At 36.9% G+C, this 22,044-nt stretch overlaps 1 protein-coding gene and 1 long non-coding RNA gene across 13 annotated transcripts in view; one reads left to right on the top strand and one right to left on the bottom strand.

Annotated features, from left to right (window-relative positions):
• Positions 1-257: 257 nt before the first annotated feature.
• LOC139979448 (uncharacterized) overlaps positions 258-22,044 on the top strand; it is a 266,786-nt gene continuing 244,999 nt past the window's right edge. For 9 of the 12 annotated variants that reach the window (XR_011797163.1, XR_011797168.1, XR_011797167.1 and 6 more), the window contains exons 1-7: positions 258-456; positions 1,917-2,097; positions 3,561-3,752; positions 5,188-5,272; positions 6,933-7,256; positions 8,249-8,338; positions 10,044-10,970. Coding sequence is in view for 2 of the 12 variants with exons in the window: in XM_071990246.1 (XP_071846347.1) it covers positions 1,948-2,097; positions 3,561-3,752; positions 5,188-5,272; positions 6,933-7,256; positions 8,249-8,338; positions 10,044-10,873 (1,671 nt within the window). In the remaining 10 variants the exon portion in view is untranslated. The other 3 variants (XR_011797169.1, XM_071990246.1, XM_071990297.1) reach the window with 3 other exon arrangements.
• Positions 15,056-21,705, bottom strand: LOC139979408 (uncharacterized). The gene is made up of 2 exons (XR_011797150.1): positions 19,113-21,705; positions 15,056-19,064 (listed from the first exon to the last, which is right to left on the bottom strand). It is a non-coding gene; the product is annotated as an uncharacterized lncRNA (long non-coding RNA).

Genomic DNA, 22,044 nt, shown 5'->3' on the forward strand with positions numbered 1-22,044 from the left:
CACCGCTTATTATAGTAAGTAAGTTTGTGTGCAGCATGTTAGGCTACATGAGAGATGTATACAGTAATGGCTGCTGTTGTTGTCTGCTGTCAGTGGGTACTTTTAATGGCGGCTAGCTTCAAACCGGTATCCACCTGCTTTTAAGCAAGTGGATGTTACCATATGCTATATGCTCAAAACTGCCAATTCAAAATCGGCAAAAAATATGCTGACAAATTTTGTCGAGAGTTAGCATTCCTTAACCGTACATGCACAATTGCTCTTCAATACAACGGAACGGTACATGAACGGTGAAAACGTAAAATAGGAAAATGAACCCTGACTATTTTAGACGTGCAACTGACTGTGTGAGAAACTAATGTGAGATGGATTTCTGAAGGGCAGGGCTGCAGAGACGTTCTCATGATATACACAAGTGAAGTTATCATTTCAAGTATCAGACAAGTATAACAATAGGTTCGTTCCCTTCTGAAATATTAATTATTTGCATGTTATTCGAGCTGCTCGAGAGTAAAATAAATTAGCCAAGAGTGGACAGAGGCAAACCTTACAACAGGCCTAGAAGAGTGTTTAGGCTAGTTGAGTTACAGGTAGGACTGGCACAGCTCAGGCAACAACTATGGTAGGCTAGGCCTTGACTAAAATGAAGTTTGGCAGCTACTGAATGTTGTAACTTTAAAGCCTAATTAAGCATTTTGTCTCGACGGTTTAAATATTTGTTTTGGTTTGGCCACTATTGTGTAGTAGGTTATCATGATAAAGTATTTTTTAATATTGGCCCATTCACAGCGTTTGAAGGAAGGAAATGTTCAGACAAAAACATCACCTTTGTTTATCCAAAACATTAATCAGATGCATGTGTTGGCAGATGTATTCAACCTGTATTCAATATGTTCATGTACATTCGGCTGTATGTTGAACTAAGTGTTTTATGACATCTCTACTTCATGCATTACTAATGGCATGTAATATCTCGTCCCTTCCCTCTTTCTGATAAATACGTTTTCCGTACCATTGCGATCTGTACGAAGGACACAGTTAAAAAATAGTCTAGAGTCATCAGTTCTTCAATGTACAGAGTCCAGGAGTGCACACTGGTAGCCTACATTGTTATGTATTACATATAACGGCTAATGTATTTGCTTTTGCAAGTGTGGGATTAATGTTTTGATCTGACCATGAGTTGATAATCACATGACAACTTTACAAAGATGTGTAACAATTCACTTGAGTTTAAAGTTCAGTCAAGTCATTACCAGTGATTTTGTAATCCTGACTTGGTTTGAGTAATTGAATCAGGTCACTGTAATATCTCTCTGAGGATAAAAGTTCACCAAGTTATTTGAGTCACTTTACTTTTAAAATTTAGTGTTCAGAAGTCATGATTAGTTTACAACACTGCATGGAGTAAAACCTCATTGTTGTAAGTGAATGCATTGACTTTGAGATCATTAAAGGATGACAAAAGGCACAAATTTAATGTTGGTTTGTTATAGACTGCTAAAGAATGGTGCCATCAAATTATCCTTTAAACATCTCAGGTTTATCAATTAAACTGACTAGGTTATTATCTAGTATAATACACAGACCATTACTATAGGTCAGCTCCTCAAGATGCAAGACAAACCTAAGTAACAAAGTAAAAACATAAGACTTTTGTGTCTTTAAATAGCAAGTACACAAATGTAGAACAATTTTGTTAACAACAAATGATGTTGAATTTCATCCAATTCCAAGGTAGTTTTTGTTTGTGAATGTGAAGTCTAAAGAACATGTTTTAGGTCAATTACGAGAATTTATAAAACAATGGATTAACAGTATGCCTAACTGTTTAGACCTGCACTAAGGAGCAGATGTCACCATCATCAGGTTAGCCTTAATAAAGCATTTGAGATTGAATCTTTGTTATCCTACAGGTAAATAAAGACTTGCAATACCAAAGTACACATGATGAGTGAAGCATCTAAGGCAGCCACTATGCTTCCAGACTCTACTCAGTCAGAAAGAAGCGACAAAGCAGTCACAAAAAGGAAGAAGATGGACGAGACCAGAGGGAAAAAGAAGAAATTGAAAAATGCAAAGCTGAAGAAAGGCAGAGTAAAGTCTTTGTCAATTGTTCCTAAGTTAATGTATTTTGTCAAACTAAACAATTTAAATGAGAAAATTTCATATAACTCCAACATTCTAAGTTATTGATGATTTATATTTTGTATTTTTCTTAGGTTTTGTGTTGTATTAAAGAGGGCACAAAACCCAACAATCATTTTTGGTTCATATTACAGAGACCTAGATGTGAAAGAAAATATACTCTCCAAAGCTAAGAAATATCTTGTTCCTTTTGGGAGAAATTGTAGTTTAAAAGTCAAGTCTAGGAGCTGTAATTTTGTAGATCTGTGATGTCATAATGACACTAGATTCTGAAACGGTTTACTTATTTCCCTTATTACGTTTTCTTTTTGATATTTTCAAGGAAAAATGTTAACAGGTTGACCCTGACACCAATGGCATCATTAGGTTATATTAAGAAGTTTAATATTTTAAATTCAGCCTTTTAATAACCCATCTTCATTATAGAAAACAAAAAAATACTGAAATAAACAGAGAAAAACAAAATTAATTGGCTTGATGATGTCATATTTAGACTTGATTAAATCTTTAGCCTTGTGTGTGAAGGTACACTAAATCTGTGATATCTTCCTAGTGGAATAAGATAATTCTTCAAAGCTGTTTGAGAAAGTTGTACATGACAGTTATGTCCATCACATCGATCAATAATGATGGCTAGGTTTGTGTCTCCTTTTAGAAGTTTGATTAAGTTTGTAGTAGTGAAGAAAATTGTCCAATAATTCCCATTTGCTAACTTCATTTGGTCCTATGGATACCCGTTCATTACACATTCAACATCAAGCTCAACTTTACTAGGGCGTACATTATCATAAGGGCGTACATTATCATAGTACATTATCATTATCATAGGGCGTACATTATCATTATCAAAGGGCGTACATTATCATAAGCCTAATGTTACTATGTATAGGATACGCATGCATTCAGTAATGTAGCACTGTAAACAACTATTCATGTCACGAGTGAATTGATTTATGCTGCAGGGCTGCATATTTATATTTACTACTTGAATCCGAAAATTGGCTTTTAGAATCAACACTTGTGATGTTTTTCCCCCACTGACGTTGTTTAGGGACTTACGACAATGTTTTGTAATCTAACAGTGTGCAGCCTTCCAAGCCTAACGGTGATGCCCTCTGGAACAAATTATTCATGAAAATGTGCTTGCGTGCTAGTAGTATTCCTTTAATAAAGGGTTTGTTGGGATATATTTGCATTAAATTGCTATAATTTTAAGCAATGGGAAGTAATTTACAGTACATTTGGCAAACCAAAGATTTCTTCAAGAAAGTTATGTCGCTTAAACGGCATCGCGATATCATACTCCCCGACTATTTATAGATTAGTTTGATAGTTGACTTTTGTTTGTTTTGGGGCAGATGTCATAAATATATCTATTTATTAATATTTCCACTGACATTTTCAACTTAAAGGTTAAAAGCCAGGAGGAAGAAAGATCAAAGGATTCACAGAGGAAAGAAGGAGAAGAATATTCAGATTTAGACTTGACCAAACCGTTTCACTCTATTGGTCATTATATCTTTGATCGTGAGGAGATGTTACAGCAAGCCTTTCAGTCTGTCAGTAAAGAGCAGATTGATACCATGATGCCAGATGTGTTGAAGGTAAAGACCAGTACCAATAGGCAGGGCATCTTGGTTGACCGTGCCATACCACCATTCTACATTTCATGTACCACTCCAATATCATTTCATGTTCCACCCTACATCAGAATTTGAACAAGAAAATTTCACTAAACTCTGTTCAGGAAATTCATAATTTTAAACAGTATCAAATAATTTTTTTGTAGTTGAAATAAGTAGTATTAAGTTTGGTTTCAAATGATCGTATAGCATTCCATGGCTATTATCTTGTGTCAATGTTGTAATTACAATATGCCAATTCTTTCTTGTTTTTTTTTTAATTCCTTGCTGGAGGTGGTGTGTGTGTGTGTGTTTGTATCTGACACTTGCTTTTAAACATGCAGGGATGTGCCCACGCTGGGCGGCCCCGCCCAGCACTAAAAATTACCGCCCAGCACTGTCTTAAAAATCGTGAATCCCGCCCAGCACTATTTTCATCTAAACTCCCGACATTCCTAACAATAAATTCAACATAAATTGGGCCTAGCTTATGCCAAAATCATACAGACTAATAATGCATCAGTTACGCATGCGAGAAACATTACTTATGGCTCTCAATCGGTCCCTTGTAAGATCTCTTTGAAAAAAACTACCGGTAATAACTTTTACCAGGTACGTAATATATTTCACTAAAAAAAATTTTTAAATGGATATTGTTAGCAGAACTAGTATACTTGTGTATGTGCTTAAAAAGCTACAACAATTTTTTTTTCAAAGGGGGACACCCCCTCCCCCTTAGACCCTCCCCCAGGACAGTGATCAGTATACCGGCACTCAGGAAATCCTGGGCACATCCCTGAACATGGTAACTCAAAAAGTTAATAGTGGGATAACATGTGGATCGGTCTTATTGAGTACAAGAAGTCTATTGTTTTCTATGAAGTTCAATGGTCGTTTGGGGTCAACAGAGGTCAAAGTCTGCAAACTTTTTGAACATGATAACTCAAAAAGTACATCTTTGTTGAACTTCATACATATCTAACAACTGCTTAAAGGGATTTGCTAGCCCTGTGTCGGTAAAATGTGTATATTTCACTGAAGACTGTTCTTTCTCGATATTGAGACATTTTGGTTTAAAATTCTATACTTTGAAAATCCTTATGAGTGAATGACATGGTTGATGCCCACAAGAGATTTCTTTAATCCTTTTCTGGTTCTCACTTAATTCTTGGACAAATTTAACTCACTAGCTGTACATTAGTCAGATAGTTACAGTATTATAATTTTGAGCTTAATGTCCTGTTACTTGTACAAATATAGTTTGATACTATTACTAATACCCTTCTTTATGTAAAGTAACCAACCTTTCCCATAATTTATTTCAGATTCCATAATTTGTGTTACTATTCTCAAACTATGATCGGTAGATTTTAGTGGTAGTATTTCTGTAAAGTGCATTCTTTCTCTCTATCCTCAGACATGCCCCATGGAGGTAATTAAAGCATTGTGTCTGGGCCAGTTGGAGGGCATGTCCAAGAAGAGAATATTTCATGTTCTGGCTGGTACGTATTAAAACCTCTTTTTTCTTACTTGTCAATGACTACAACAGTAACAAGTTTGTTTTGCATACTGGAAATTTCAGCATTTTGGGTGAACATAAGGAATCAGGTTGTAACAAATGCTTTTAACAGATCTGTCTGCTGTATTTCTTAAACTAAAATCAAACTGTTAGCAAACTGCTTTACCACTAGAGAGCCTGTGTAAGAGAATGTGTAAAAGTAAGTTGGCCTGGCGTTTTGATCCTAGCAGGATCTTCTTCAGAGGCTAAAAGACAAGTAACAGTAACAGAAGGTACAAAAACACGCACAGAATACAGGTTAATGAGCATGGTGAACACAAAGAGATACATGTAAGGGGATTAGTAGACAAGGGATGGAGAGAAGAAAGAAAGAAACCAACTGGGGAAGAGGAGAGGTAGGAGATAAACAGTGCTGCATTTCTTGTAAGATTTTTTTAAATCTAATTGATGGATTCTGTCACAAGGGATTTCTTCCAAACTTAAAAAGAAGTGACAAGGGTTTAAAATTTGGACCTCTATGAAAAAGGACGGCCTCAACCAACTTGCCCAGGCGAGCCATTGAATGTTTCCTCACAGTACCTCTGTTAAGTTTCATGTATGAAAAGCCTTATGTAGGTTAGCATACAGAAAAGATATGAAAACCTCAGGATAAGCACTGCACACATTGGAGATGCCTTGCTCACACTGACATACTTTTCAAAGTACTTACACAGTTAGAACTATTTGCACTGGTTACTCAAGCCTGAAGTTTGTGAATTGTGTCATTTTCTTATTTGGTAGGGGGTGGGGACCTGGAGGCAGGGGTGGGATTAAATGTATATTGGTACCTAAAATTGTTCTTTTGGAATATTTCTCACAATGAAGCATGAATAGTGGTGTTCTCTTATTATTATATTTCAGTGCCATATTTTCCATTTTTTGCGCAATTCCACACACCGGGTCAACTCTTGTCTCTTTCTCTCTAAAACAAAGACAAGTCTTCTGTGGCCGGAAATTTGTGAATATGTAAATAATTGGCACAGTTTGGCTTGATAACTGTCTGTGAACTGTTTCATTGTGAGTAACAATTACAAACTGCAAAGCCTTGGAAGTTATTCCTTGTGGAATATGCAGAGCAAAAGCGAGCTTGAATTGGTAAATTTTTGACAGTTTTCAATTGTTGCAGTGGTAAATTGAATTTTGAAGAAGAATTTCTCACAGAAAGAGACTTTTCCTAATACACCTGGGTATGATTCAGTTTATGGAAAAAGAAACCAGGGCAAAGTTATTTTTCATGACCCCAGTTTACTCCCTTCTCATCAGATAAACTAGATCTTTATGGATAAGTACTTTTGGGTTAGAATAGTTGGTTCCCAGAATTGTGGTGACTAAAAACTAGGTGAACATTTCTGTCAGTTGATCTGCTCAAATTTTTCAAACTGTTTTCCCCCGTTTTGTTACTAGACAATGAGCAGAAAAATGACATGTAACAAAAAATGTTGGAAAGTAGAAAGGAAATTTTGTGCTAGAATTTGGTTTGAACCATTGACCTCAGAAATACCACACCTGTGTTCTGTCAACAGAACTATCTGGTCATAAGTTAGGTCTGGTCTTATTTCTTGATTTGTTTATTATTCATAATGTTGCTATTATTCGTCTTTTAGGAGAAGAGATGCTTTCATCTAGTGATACTGATGAATCAGGAAATGAGGATGAACCACAAGTACAGGAGGAAAAACCTCAGGAGAAAGAGGTAGTGCCTCAAGAAGAGCAGGGAGATGAACAGATGGAAGCGGTGGTACCTAACATTCAGGAGACGGTGGTACCTCACACCAACGAGGAGCAAGCGATCAGTGTGACTGAATACCAAGATAATTCTGTCCTTCAAGCAGAAGGTGCATCAGATGAAGCCATAACTGCTTCAGCTGAAGATTATTTCTCAGCTTCACAATCTCCCATCTCCCAAGAGGAGGACCAAACTCATGGAGGTATGATTGCATTCCAAGCAGATGGTTGGGTTATCATACGCATGTTTGTTTTGGATCTGGCAATTCATACACGATAAAAAAAACATCATTGCTATGATTCAGTAGTGTCAAAGCTGTAAATTACGGCAGTCAGTAATGCTTTCATAACACATTTAGCTTGGCCTTTTCTGCTTTTGCATGTAAGAATTGGGGTTAACGATGTTTGTCATTAACTGATATTGCCTAATTACTGCCCTGATGCACTTTTCTGTGCATTGTGAAAAAGTTTCACGGGACATTTCGTTAGTATGAGCTTGATGGAATGTGGGAATATGGGTAATGTCACTTGAGTAGTAAACTGCAACCACTTACATTAACCAAAAAAGTGAAGCATGTCTTGTTCACCTTTGAGAGTGTGGTATCAAGCAATTCAGTTCTGATGCAACATTACACGACTGATCGCTACAGGACTCAATTTGACTGTCATGACCTAGTTATTGGTAGTCATGAAGACCCAGTATCTTACAATTTACTCCGGAACAATTGACGACAAAGGAGAACACACAGTGATTGTCATCTGGTCCAAACGACCGGTGCTCTTTTAGGTCACATGTAATATTACATTCCTATGATTGATAACATTGGCTAGGTCCGCAGCATACTGCCTACTGGCAGTCGGGAAAAGAAAATGCTACATCTTCAGTTTTCCCCGACTGGACTTAAAACTGGCATATTGTAGATCACCGATAGTTTTAATCACATGTACACTTGCCCGCATATCCACAATTTACCTTGTAACAACGGTCGAGTTGAATCGGGTCAGAATCAGTCCGGAAGTGAGCGGGGGGGGGGGTCTTTAGTTTACATTTTTCCAAAGCGAGGGTAAGGAAGTGGCCTGTTGAATTATGATACATTAGTGAAAAACAAAAATTGACAAATTTTGCTGTTAGCTTACTGATGCTGAGAAACCATTAAATATAAAACTTAAGTGATTTGATATTCCTTTATGACAGAACCCTTTGAAGTAGAAGCCTCCGACCCCAATTTTGATGAAGCAGAGGTCATGTTACCAGAAGGAGAACAACAACAGCAACAAGAACACGGTAGGGAGAGCAGCAAGTTTTAACTTAATAGCTGTCATCATTTAAATTATAGCGGGGTTTTTATGTGAAGGGGATTTTCTTTCTGTTGAAACGTAATTGAATAAAAGTAGACATTTTCAGACAATGATCGGTAGTTTGAGAGCTATTATGTGTGAAAGACAATGATCAAAGTCAGTTGAAATTGCTAGAATAGTTTCTGTGAATTCAGTCTAAATAGTCTTCTTCTAAGAGAGAGAAATATTAATGAGTCACGTTGAATTTGACAATTATATATGGTCATGTTGTTCTGTAAATAGTGCCCCTCGCACACTTTATGACCAAATGCTTTGCAAACTCCCCTCTTCTTTGAGATTATAATCACAAGATGCTTCAATCCAAACAGTCTCATCGTAAGTACCATGAGAACCGGAATGTTCTCTCAAGAAAAACAGCCTTTCATTATGAATCTGTAGTTTTAACCATCACTTCATCCCACTAATGGTGCATTTCACTAGAGTAACTATTCCAACTATCAATTTAAAAATAACAAGAAAACGTTATTTTCGTTTTGTTGAGTTTTGGCTTCTAGGTGATTTATACCAAATGGACTTTAAGTCTCTGAAAACAGATGTAGTAAGTGGATTGGACTTACAGCAATATTTTGATCACCACTTGTTACAATTTTTACAATTTCTCCAAACTAGAAATAACAAAATGCATATGTTGTGATCATGTAAGCCAAATGTATAGGGTGTAATGGATTATTTGGTCATAGAAAATGTTTCCAACTTTTGGTCTCTTTTATGTGAAAAGTTGGTAGAGATATAAATCTGTGATTCCGATATCTAAGACATAAGTAAATACCTCGAAATGGATTGCATTTGTTCTTGTCTACTTGTAACTTTCTGTGACATATAATTGACGTCAGCGATGTCACTCATAAGTGAACAAACATCACTTTAAGAACTTTGATGACGTCTGTTAGGATCTCATTAGGTTTCCTGAGACCTTTTTTGCCTGTTTTCTCTATATTCATATGATACTTTCAGATAGTATTATGAAGGAGTAAAGTGGATGTAGTACTTGTCGCATTGACAAAGATTAAAATAAAAATGTCCACCAAAGGAGGATAAATACATTCCATTTTTGAATAATATATGAGGCATACGTAGCTTCAATGAAATGAAAACAAACACAACTTTAAAGGGAAGGCTCTTCGCAAGAAATATGACTAGAGATGAGCTAGAGAGCTGTTGAGGTTGCATTTATTTGATTCATCGTTCTCACATTCTCTTGACCTGCTGGTAAGGGTATTCTGGCACTGTACTATGTATGTTATTAGTTTGATATTATTTAGTTTCCACAACAGATATTTAAAAACAGGCTTAAATACCTATATAACTAATCAAAACTCAAGTCAAAACTTAAAAGTCTATCGTGTCTTGTGCAGACTTGTGAGTACAATAGTAACGGTGCATGTACAGTTTAACAGTCCCCATGGTATGAACATTGACATTGGCAGAGTTCTTTGTGAATGACTAATACGATAGGACCAATCTAAACTGTCAGGTTGAAATGTTGCGGGCAGAAGACTTGATCATAATAACTCTTTAGTAAAAGGACCAGTACTAATATTAAAGGGGCAGGCATATATGCACTCAATTGTTGCAATTTTTTCTCGTTTTTAATATTTCTCTTCTTCTCTTTCTTAACTTCCTTTTATCAGCTGAGATTCCTGTTCCCAGGAGGAAGCGTCGTAAGAAAAAGAAAAACCGGCAGCTGGTCGATCCATTGCAACTGGAGGAAGGTGAAGTCGATGAGGAATCTAGCGAATATACCGATGTCTCCGATAGCGATACAAGATACGATGGGAACGGTAAAAGTGAGGGTGCTGCACCACCTGAGGACGGCGAGCTGGGTGTGGGTATCGATGCGAAAGAAAATTGTAATATCATTAAAGGGACAAATAGTGCAAAAGATATAGACGGAACATGTACTAAGGAAGGCAACAATTCACCAAAGCAGCTTCATAGAAATAGTGAGATAGAGAAACAAGAACTGAACATCCCAGAAAAAACAAAGAAAACCAGTGTAAGAACAGTGAGGGGAGGATTGATAGGTCACATCCAAACAATGTCACATTTAAACGATGCAGATACCCTCAGTGTCGACGACGGCAGCGATTTTGAGGACGACCATCAAGAAGAGATTAGGGAGAGTGGCAAACATGAACCTCGGGGAGAATCAAAGAGTGATCAACCAATTAAAAACTGTGAAAAAAGTAGAATCTCCGCAGAGAGAAATCGTTTGGATGAAGCGGGAGAGTCCGCTTCATCCGATAAGGAACGAGATGGCTCGGATTCATCGTCCTCTGGTGTCGAAGAGGATGAGGAGGAGATACCACCCAGGGAGTCGAAGACGAGTAGCCAGTCGTGCAAAGTAGACAGTGAACAAACTGATGAAATCAAACCAAAGTTAGATGTTTTAGAATTGGAACTGAGAGCTAGAGCGATACGATCCCTCATGAAACACTGCGCCGTTGACAAGCAGACGTGACGGACAATCAAATTCCGCTCTTCCAATTTTTTTCCATTTTCAAGGAAATTCTCTTCAATGAAATATGACCTATTCCAATTCTCCTGACCAATCGTAGGTAGGTTCCAAGCTTTCAGCGTTATTAAAATCGATGTTTCATCTGAGTTGATTTCGTTCTGTTTGGCGTTATTTATTCATCTCTGGTTTCTAATCCCATTTGATACATATTTTTTGTTGCTACTCCATCAGTTCTTGTTCTTTTTGATCATGCACGTTGTTGTTCTCAGTTTAAAGTTCTACTTGTTGGAGTTATCACCTTGCAGTATTTACAAAAAAATAAAATTGTCTAGAATCACTGAAATTAGCCGACTGTATTTGCAATGGTATATGTCTAGTTTCTTCAAAGGATTTAAAAAAAAAAAATTCATAAGGTAATTCTACCCAAAGTGTCCATACAAATGCTAAACCTTGGTGAGATTGATAGTTTTATTTGTTTTGCATTTTAAGGCTGGGCCCAGAACACCTCTCCCCCTCCCCCCCAATCAGATGCATCTAGGTCAAGCCTTATTTTCATAGAGGCCAAAATTATGACTATTGTTTAATATTGTTCTCAACATATTATTCTCAGTTTCAGTTAATCCCCGCAGGTTTAGTTACACAAACTTGTGAAGAATTATTGATTCTGACAGAAAATGCTGTAGGGTGGAATACTTCTAGGAATGAAGTTCTGGGGTTTCCATCTGGCGTTAAAAAAAATTTCTTGCCATGCTTGCAATGTTAGTTTATATTTTACTCGAATGGAAAAGCAGTCTTATTTGATTTTAGACTATTGTAGATACAACGGTGTTTGGGTGTCAGGATAACATTTTAATGAACGTTTCCCTTTATATATATCTTTATGAAAGGCTGATTGAACTTACAAAGAAATATTTAAAAAAAGTTTTTTGTTTTCTTTTCTTAAGTCCTAGTATCTTAGTATAAAAGAGACCGAGTGCTGGATGTCAGTTTGTGAGCATAGGTGTGAGATTAGTCTTAAACAAACTGTTTGTATGAAAAGCATAATAAATGACATCCAGTCAGTTGAGTGCATAGTGACATTATGATGGGCTTTCTTCATTCAAGTTACAGTAATATAGGTACTACAGCATATGTAGCCTGCTATTAAATATATCGGCCTTGCAAAAACTTGCCACTCCTTGTACCTGCTAGTTATGCCAATGGAAGAAGAGTTTCAAGTATGCCTATTGGTATTCTATCCTTGGATGATATGAAAGAAAGAAAAAAAACGACTGTACTTTACGACTAGCATGCCTGTACGATGCACTGTACAATTTGAAATCCTATATATATATATATATATATGTATGCCGTTATATTGCTTGTTCAAATGAAGCGTATACTGGACTACTTAAACCCAGTGAATTTATTTTACTAAGAGCGATCTGTACGTTTCAGTCTTTCCAAGTAGCTTTGTGATAAATAACCTCAGTTGGAGAGTCGGGCATGACAACAATGCCTTCTTCTCTTGAGGAGTGGAAGTATCGTAAATCTATTATTAATTAGCATTGAAGTGTATAGCGGGGGAAGACTTTTGGGTTCACTTCACCAGAGATTTCTATTACAGATAAACAGAGTATTTGGAAATTAGGTCAAGACCTCTCGATATGAAAACGTTAAGATCGGGATCTGTGCGATCATAAAGCCTAAGAAATTATTTAAATGATAAGAGCCCAAAAGAGACGTGTTTGTTAGATTGGCATGAAGGGAAAACCAAGAATTTTGCATTTAAATACTGCAAACAGAATGGATGACATTACCAATAATTTGAAGAAGTTTTATCACAGATACCCTTGAATTTGTCTCGCGTCACTGAAAGCATCGGTTAGCAGTGCTTGTGAAAGTGTACTGTAAAATATAGCTAACGAAGAAATTTGTGGATGAGAGGGCCAGAAGGGTTTTGATCCTTGGTAAGATTTTTTGGTCAGAGGCAAACTCAAACAAAACCAGAGAGACAAAAGATTATCAATTTGACAGGATGCTATAGGTGTGTAAATGAATAGAGGTGAATTAGATGGTCATTAGAAGACATTACACAATGGAAATGTCAGGCCCTCCCAAAAAATTCATTCGATTTTTGCAGTAGATAAATTTGCAGGGTTTGTTTTATAACAGGGTGTAATTACTTTTTACATAGATAACAAACAGTTTGTTGGGCATTGAAAGGGCCTGTGATGATGGTGCATGAGGAAGAATGGTGGGGGGGCGGTGGGTGTGGGGAGATGTTAGTACGTTGACTTCTCACATGAAGCCATTTTTGTAGTGCTTACTGTTTTGCAGTCACCTTGAGAAAAATTATTTCATTTAATACAAAATAGATCCTGAAATTGAATTACTTTGTTTTGAGTTCTTTTATGAAGTGTCTCCCTGTTTTTCTTTCTATTTATTTTTTATTTAATTTAGCATGTTTCAATTTTTAACCCATTTCCTTTGAATTAAAGTTGTATGTTTGCTTTCAATATTCAACAATGACGGTATTTAAGCATCATATTTTCATTTCTGTGCACGTAGCAATATTCTAGAAATTAAACTTCTTTGTAGAAATTAAACTTCCTTGAAGTGACTCGCCCGGCGGAATTGTTCAGGCGTTACGTCTGGAATAAACAGGTAAGTTCTAAACGTGGTTGGTCGTGGAACCAAACTCTGTTAGGTTATTATTGTTTATGAAGGGGGAAGCAAAAAAAGGCCGCACTTTTCCTTGCTCCTCAAGGTAATTGGTTTGTTTTTTCAATAGATTGTCCAATGATAAAGCTTGACTATGCCCCTGAACCAATCATAGCAAGCATGGCCAATCATAGAAACAAAAATTTTCACCCGATTCTCATTTACCAGTGAAGCGATTTTGTCAACCTTATTTTATTTTTTCTTCTCTCGCGTTCTGTAAAAAAAAATATTTTTTTAACCTCCCAGTCTGCACTTTTGAAGGACGGTCTGTAATGAGGCCAAAGCCTACTTTCTATTCCGGCATCTCGTTCATCTTGGTCTGTCATACCTCGATGCCAGCGAATATTTGTGTCCGAGCAGCGTGGCACATTGATACCTTTTTATGGACTACCTCCTACTCACCTCTGACGGTCTTAATATTCTATCGACTTATTTCCAGAAATTTATCTAATCCTACCAAAAGTGCCGCGTCTGTAGCCGAGAGACGTAATTTCCCAACATTCCTCTCGCTCGGATTGAGAGCGATTCTAGTATTTTCGGGCCGTCTGCCGGTTGAGTCCCAGAGGGTCATCCATCACCCCTCTAAAGAAGGCAGCTCATTGATTGCGCTCCTTTTTTCATAGAAATTCTTTTCCTGTGGCGATTTTTCCAAGCTTGCATAACATGTTTGTCATACAGACATAGTTTATTCATACCAGAGGAAAGTTACAATAATCCGAAGGGAATGAGATTAACATATTTGTTCTGCTGTCGCTGTGACATTTGAACACGGGTGTAACAGAAATAGACCTTCAGTAACAGATTTGGAGATGCTTGTATAAATTATACAAAGGTTTTAACCAGTTCATACATATATGTGTATATCTATATGCCTGTATCTATATTTATATATAAATATCTGTTTACATCTGTGGGTCTTGTCTTTCTGTCTATTTATCTATAGGCTATATATATATAGATAGATATATAGGATATATATATCTATATATATATATATAGGCTCTATATATAGCCTATATATATAGCCTATATATATATAGCCTATATATATATAGCCTATATATATATATATATATATATATATATATATATATATATATATATATATATATATATAGAAATGCTGATAAGAGATAAACAGGCACAAGACACAACATGCTGTAAAAACGATCTAAAAGATTTTAATAAATAAATAATTAAATAGTAGTAAAGTCAGAATCGTATCAAATCTCCAAAGACAAAGAAGAAGGTTAAACTTGGTAAAGTGATACAGTCTACCGACAATTACCATGATATTTCATAGGGATAAACCTTTGTAATTTCATGTGCAAATACGTAATGAAAATACAGGACAGAAAATACAGTGTGTATATAAATTTATATGTATATATATATATATATATGCATGTATATATATGTATGTATATATATATATATATTTATATATATATATATATATATATATATATATATATATATATATATATATATATATATATAATTGAAATCGTAATGAGTTGGAAAATCAAGATCAGTGAAAAACTTCCAGCCTCCACCGGGATTCGAACCCGGACCTCCCGCTTTATATGCGGACACCCTTTATAAAAAGAGCCTAATGGTGTTAAGAAGCTATGCAGGCTAATCTTAGAGCCTGAGGTAGATCCGTGGCAGGTCGATTACGTAATCACAAAACTTTCCTAGCTTTAGCGTGCTATGATTGGAGCCAATAAAGCAGATCTTCAAATCCTTTGGTTAATTGCAATAAATACAGTGTAATTAGGTCAGCAAGATCTGAACTCAATTTTTAATTGTTATGTGCACCCTGAAGGAGGGAAGCCTGTCTGTCCTCTCAGTTCCAATACAACTATATTTAAAATATATCTATCTGGCTTAAATGAACGATTAACAATGCAAATATTGATTAAAGTTATATCAACAATTCTTGGAAGGGGGAAGTATAAAACAGTAGTGTGACCCATTTAACTATTTTAATGAAAAAGGTGGAATCGTTTAGTTAAGTTGCAACGATACTGTGATTTTGGAATTTTTGATGGTTATAGGTCAGGTATAATGACTGGACTCGAAAATTGCTAGATATGCTACAATGGTCACAATACTGACAATGCAAATTTTGGAGGAATTTTTGGCATAGTCATTGTTACTGTTTGACACCAGTTGTAGTTTCAGGATCTCTTCAGAGGTTTAGCATATTTTAAAGGTGAATATCTTCAACACCAGAATAGCTCTAAAAGAACTACTTTCAATCAAATTTTGTGATTTTCTTTTCTTGGACGATGACATATGAAGGTTTAAAAGACTCGCCCCAAACCGTGTGTCGCCCTCTGCAAAAGTTAACTTTCCGTTGCTTGCAAGTGAAGTTTTTTTCTTGTCGCTACAAAATGCAGACAGTAATGAAACATGATACCTTGTTATCTTTTATCTGGACCTGAGATGTCCATCGCTGCTATGTACACTGTGTTGTGGGTATTGACCGTAGCTGTATGTACTGACTGTACACTAGTGTCTAATTACCGACGGTAGCAAGCTGTGTGTGTATTTTCTGGGATCGATGGTGGTGTCTAATACTTCTGTTACACCTCATTTGAAACTAGGTCAGATTACCGGCATCAGACGTTCTTTTTGAGCGAGTCTTTACACCCTTTAAGTTGTTGCAAACATTCTCTCAGAAAACCACTGATCTGTGTTGGAAATTTCAATCTTTTAGATATCCAGTCTAACCTCAAAGTTAGCAAAGTCTACAAATATTATCAGCCCAAAATATTCCAAAAAATATTCCACTTGTATGTATTTCTTTCCCCATTTACCTTTTACAAGGATTCTTCACAAAATGTTTATTACATTTTTTATCTCAAAATTCATATATCATTCTCTTAAAGGATGAGTTGACCCAGAATTGTAATTAAATATTACAAACTACCAGCAACTTAGTTACGTGACACTTTCTTAAAATCTTAGCTTAATATCTCTTTAAATACATTACAGTATAGTTCATGCTACAGTAGCTCATTTACAGTCTTACCAACGGAATATTTCAATAGATTATGTATCCATTCTTAACATATGTTATGCATCTGAACTATTTTATTGCTGTGAAATTATGCTAACTCAATCCAGAAACCATAGAAAAGCAATATAGTCTATTTTTTGTGTACATATCTTAACAAACTAATTTTTCCTAGCATATGCGGGTGCTGTGGCCGAGTGGATAAAGGCGGTGGCATTTGAAGCAATGGGTCTTAACAATGGGAAGGTTCAGGGTTCGATACCCGGCCAGGTCATAGTAAAGTGGATTTGTCATCCAAGACCAATCTACGGTTTTCCCATCTGAAATGCCTTTCTAAATTGAAAAGATTCCAAATTTGAGTTAAAATGTTGAATTGGAAGCCACCTGGCGTGTAAGTTGTAATCCATAAGTCCTTGCGGGTTTCTCCCACATTTGTGGTCACTTAAGCGTCGTAAAAATAACTGCTGCTTATTATTATTATTATATTCTTTTCATCTACCATATCACTTTAAAAACGTCTTGTCCATACAGTTGAACATCAAATGTCAAGGTCATTCCATCAAACAATTTAGAATGAGCAGAAAATGTCGTTCCTAGACAGAGATATTCTATTCCTCTAAGAGGAGCTATGTTTGTTTTTGGGTCTACTCCATATGTCGTCTTGTCTGGTTATCAGACGAGGAAACTTCAAAAGTTTATCATAATGGGTTGTAAATTCATCTTAATTAGATGACTATTTACATTTCCAGTTAAACGCTTTAGCTTGTTACTCATTAAACAGAAATTGTTTGCGTAATACATAAGGGCTGCTGCTGATATGTGGGAGGCAAGCGACCCTTTGGGGTTATTGGTATCACTGAGGATTAGAGGAAATTAACCATCAGAAAGTACCATCCTGGAATTGCTTTTCAAACAAAACTGTTTACTCGCTCTGCTCACAAAACTACTTTAATTTTATTTTTATTTTCTTCCTTTTTCAGGTTTTTTTATATTAATGAGGTAGTTCTGTTGGTAATTAAATATGAAAATTTAAAAATAAAAGGGATTCATTAAACCAACTGCCTCTTGAGAAATCAAGTAATCATAAAGTGATTGTTTCCAAGGTAACGTCAGTGCCGCAAATTCATCAGCACAAAGTGCATTTTAAGTTTGTAACATAATCATCACAAAATATTACAGGATAAATCTGTCTTTTGAACACAGATATCGATAGTTGGGGCTATAGACTCACAGCATTTTCATATGACAGAGACTTACCTAGCAATATGTGTTTCATAGCATATATCAGATCAGATAAGATGACAAGGAGGTACTTGATAACTTATTTTTTGTATTAAGTACAAAATGCTATTTTACCATTACCTCTCATGATACGATGTAATTCAATAGATGAACTTTGTATCATGTTTTTACTCTTCAGGCTGAATAATTCCAATCGGCTGGTTTGGACGTGATTAATACAATTCTGTAAAACTGTGTAGGGAGTGGGGGGGGGGCCCGGAACATTTAAAATTTGAGAATCAAACAGACAAAGACAAAGAAATTTAATGGGTTTATAGGGAAAATACATGGAAAACTCTGACATAAATCACTACAAAAGTTGCATTAGAAGGAACAAAGCACATTAAATCAAATAAAGATTTCTCAAAGGGAGGGGGATACCTCCTGCCTTTACTCTCCGATGCCAGGTCACAACATCTCAAAGGGAGGGGGATACTTCCTGCCTATAGTCTCCTACCCCCAGGGCACAACATCTCAAAGGGAGGGGGATGCCTCCTGCCTTTAGTCTCTTACTCCCAGGTCACAACATCTCAGGGGGAAGGGGACACCTCCTGCCTATGGTATCCTATGCCCAGGTCACAACATCTCAAAGGGAGGGGGATACTTCCTGCCTATAGTCTCCTACCCCCAGGGCACAACATCTCAAAGGGAAGGGGATACCTCCTGCCTTTTGTCTCTTACCCCCAGTTCACAACATCTCAAAGGGAGGGGGATACCTCCTGCCTTTACTCTCCTATACCCAGGTCACAACATCTCAAAGGGAGGGGGGTATCTCCTGCCTATAGTCTCCTACTCCCAGGTCATAACATCTCAAAGGGAAGGGGTGTCTCCTGCCTTTAGCCTCTATTACCCCCAGGTCATAACATCTCAAAGGGAAGGGGAAACCTTTGTCTCCTACCCCCAGGACATAACATCTCAAAGGGAGGGGGATACCTCCTGCCTTTACTTTCCTACCCCAGGTCACAACATCTCAAAGGGAAGGGGTACCTTTGTCTCCTACCCCAGGACACAACATCTCAAAGGGAAGGGGATACCTTTGTCTCCTACGCCCAGGTCTCAACATCTCAAAGGGAGGGGGGTATCTCCTGCCTTTAGTCTCCTACCCCCAGGTCATAACATCTCAAAGGGAAGGGGATACCTTTGTCTCCTACCCCAGGACACGACATCTCAAAGGGAGGGGGATACCTTTGTCTCCTACCCCCAGGACATAACATCTCAAAGGGAGGGGGATACCTCCTGCCTTTACTCTCCTACCCCAGGTCACAACATCTCAAAGGGAAGGGGTACCTTTGTCTCCTACCCCCAGGACACAACATCTCAAAGGGAGGGGGATACCTTTGTCTCCTACGCCCAGGTCTCAACATCTCAAAGGGAGGAGGGTATCTCCTGCCTTTAGTCTTACCCTCAGGTCACAACATCTCAAAGGGAGATACCCTTAAGTCTCCTACCCCAGGACACAACATCCACCACTGGAGGGCACTCCAAGATGATGGAAGTAAAAATTGAGGTCACCAAGCAAAATCTGTTTGAATACCAGAGCTCTAGAACCTTAGAAGATGAAATTCACTACATCTAATAAATTGCTATATTTTACCAATGAATATCCCTGCATAACTTATGACTGTACAATTCAGTTTTGGCAAGACACGCAGGTTCTTTTTTTTTCTTTTTTTTTTCTTGCAGAATTTGCTTAAAAGCCAACAAATTTAGATTCTATACCTTAATGTAATTAAAATGTAAACTTTCAAGATCTTTATCAATCACCTGACAAAGCAAAAAATAAAATTGCAATTTGATCTGGCTCAACTGTTGAAATTGAAACGTTCTTTGAAAAGGTTTAACCACTCGTGTTTGATGTTAGCAATTTGATCTCAAACGCTGATTGTTTGTGCTTCTTCGAGCACCATTCCGAGCACGTGTAAACTTTGTCAAGAGCGTGTCATTTTTATTACAATATTTGTATAATCTAAAACAAACGTGGCACAAAAAAACTGTAACTAGACTGTTTGTTCCCAACCAAAACAAATTAAATTTAGCAAAGGCCTCAATTATTTGAAATTGTCGATGCCACTCAATAATTTTTTTTTTTTGAGGAATAGAAGAGTTTTTAGTCAAACTTGCTCAATTGTTGTGTTTGCGATGTACCATCATGCTTTGCACTAATACATGTATGTACAGGACTGACTGACTGAATGTCTTTTTAAATAGCTGTTTCTGCCGAATGGCGCTTCAGCGAGCCAGGGGCGAAGCCCCTGACCGGTAAATATAAGACTCCTAAATGTGAGGTCGGAAAAGTTGAGATTTTTTAAATTTGAACTTTGTGGGCCGGGTCGGAGAGACACGTGGCTGGACGGTGACAGGAAGGTACCATGTTTTGAGGGTTGGAGGGGGCGATGAGTGGTGGTGATGGTGGTGAATGGTGGCTGGCTTCAACGGTTGGTTCTGGTTCTTTAAAAATTCCCTGTTTCTAATCGATGGATAGGATTTGGAGGCTATGTACAGGAGCAAAGTAATGACTGCTTCTTGTAACATTTGCTCTAACACAGCAGGTTTTCGGACCTCCAAAGGTGACTCTACAGTAAAATTGTTCATAGGTTTAAACTGTAAACAGGGTCTTGCATTGATTGAAAACAAGTCGATCATCGTGCTATATTAGTCAGTACTAAAATCACAACATCATGAAGGTGGGTATGTCATTTACCCAGTGATATGTCATAATTCAGTTATGAGGTGAAAATAACTCCCTTTTTCTTAAATTTTCTATTAAATTTGTACATGTGATTAATGTTATTGAAGGGACGCGGAGGGGAAGTCGAAGGAAGGGTCAGCCTGCTCGTTAAGACCAGATTCAGAGACAGCAGTATACGATTTCACCAATTTATTCAGTGTAGAAAACAGAAAACGTAGAGAACAGGAAAGCATAGAAAGCAGCCCCAAGCCAAATATGTCAATTACAAGTTGTGCCCTCTTAGACAGACCTTCACCATCGCACAACCGAGTAGCCAAACAGAACCAAAATTAACTCTTTATCATCGTTTTATACTGGAAACGGACGAACTTTTCTCCTCTCATTCTACCAAAGACCATGCTCCTTAAAATTCCCACATGCAACTCTTACCCATGCCAAGCCAGGAGGGTGCATTAGCATAAACTCAGGCTAACAAGCGCATGGATATTCTTAATCTTTACATCCAAACCCCGTATTACTTCAGAGAATTGACTATAGCACCAAAATATAAGTAATTATAAACATGTATACATAAGAAAAGTAAGAATCAATAGTAAAACAGACTTACAGGATGAAATTTAAGCAGCACTACTTTAGCTTAATGATGTACCTACATTAACAAAATAAGGGAAAGTGAGGTTATAGACAAAGAGATACTGTTGACCACATGCTGCCCATGTGGACCAAGCTATGAATAATTCATGAGCCAGCCAAATACAGAAAAACAATGACAATATTGTACTAGGGACCTATTTTCAACTCACTACATTATTGTAATGAAAAAAGGAAAGAAGAGTCTGGGCATTAAAAATGTGGACGGTCAATTCAATGAAAATAATTTATGTACTAGGCCTACTGAAGCTTCATATTGGGAAACAAATTTAAGTATGTGTCTAAGCTTGATCAAGTTGAAATCTTGTTTTCAATATTAAATACTTTATGTTTGTGTAAAATAACAACTTCAACACGATTTGAATAGGTGCTTTATTCATGAATCTACAATACTTTAATACTAAATCCACCTGAGGTCTAGCCTTAATTTGGATATTAACAAATGGGCTAAACAAATGGGCAAACCTAAGATTGTTTATAATCTTCGGGGAGGTCAACGGGCCAATTTGGCTTATGACTATTGATTGGGCTAAATTGGTTTGTAGTCGTTATGGATCACCATAATGTATCCCTCAAATATTCTAGAAAGTCAGCATTTTGTACCCTTCGTAGGCATGTCTTCAAATTTTGACAGCAAGTATTTTGGACATATTATGAAATTTATGGCTCGTATCTTACCTGTTTTGTTGTATGTCCATTTGCCAATTGTCTTAGGAAGAAACCCTCTTCCTGTCATCTTAATTGTGCAGTGCCCTCTTTAATTACTGTCAATAATTTATCCAACCAGCCTGACAAATTCATATTTCTTGACAGACGAAATCATGG

The sequence above is a fragment of the Apostichopus japonicus genome, chromosome 2, assembly GCF_037975245.1.
Source record: "Apostichopus japonicus isolate 1M-3 chromosome 2, ASM3797524v1, whole genome shotgun sequence".
Taxonomy (NCBI): Eukaryota; Metazoa; Echinodermata; class Holothuroidea; order Aspidochirotida; family Stichopodidae; genus Apostichopus; species Apostichopus japonicus.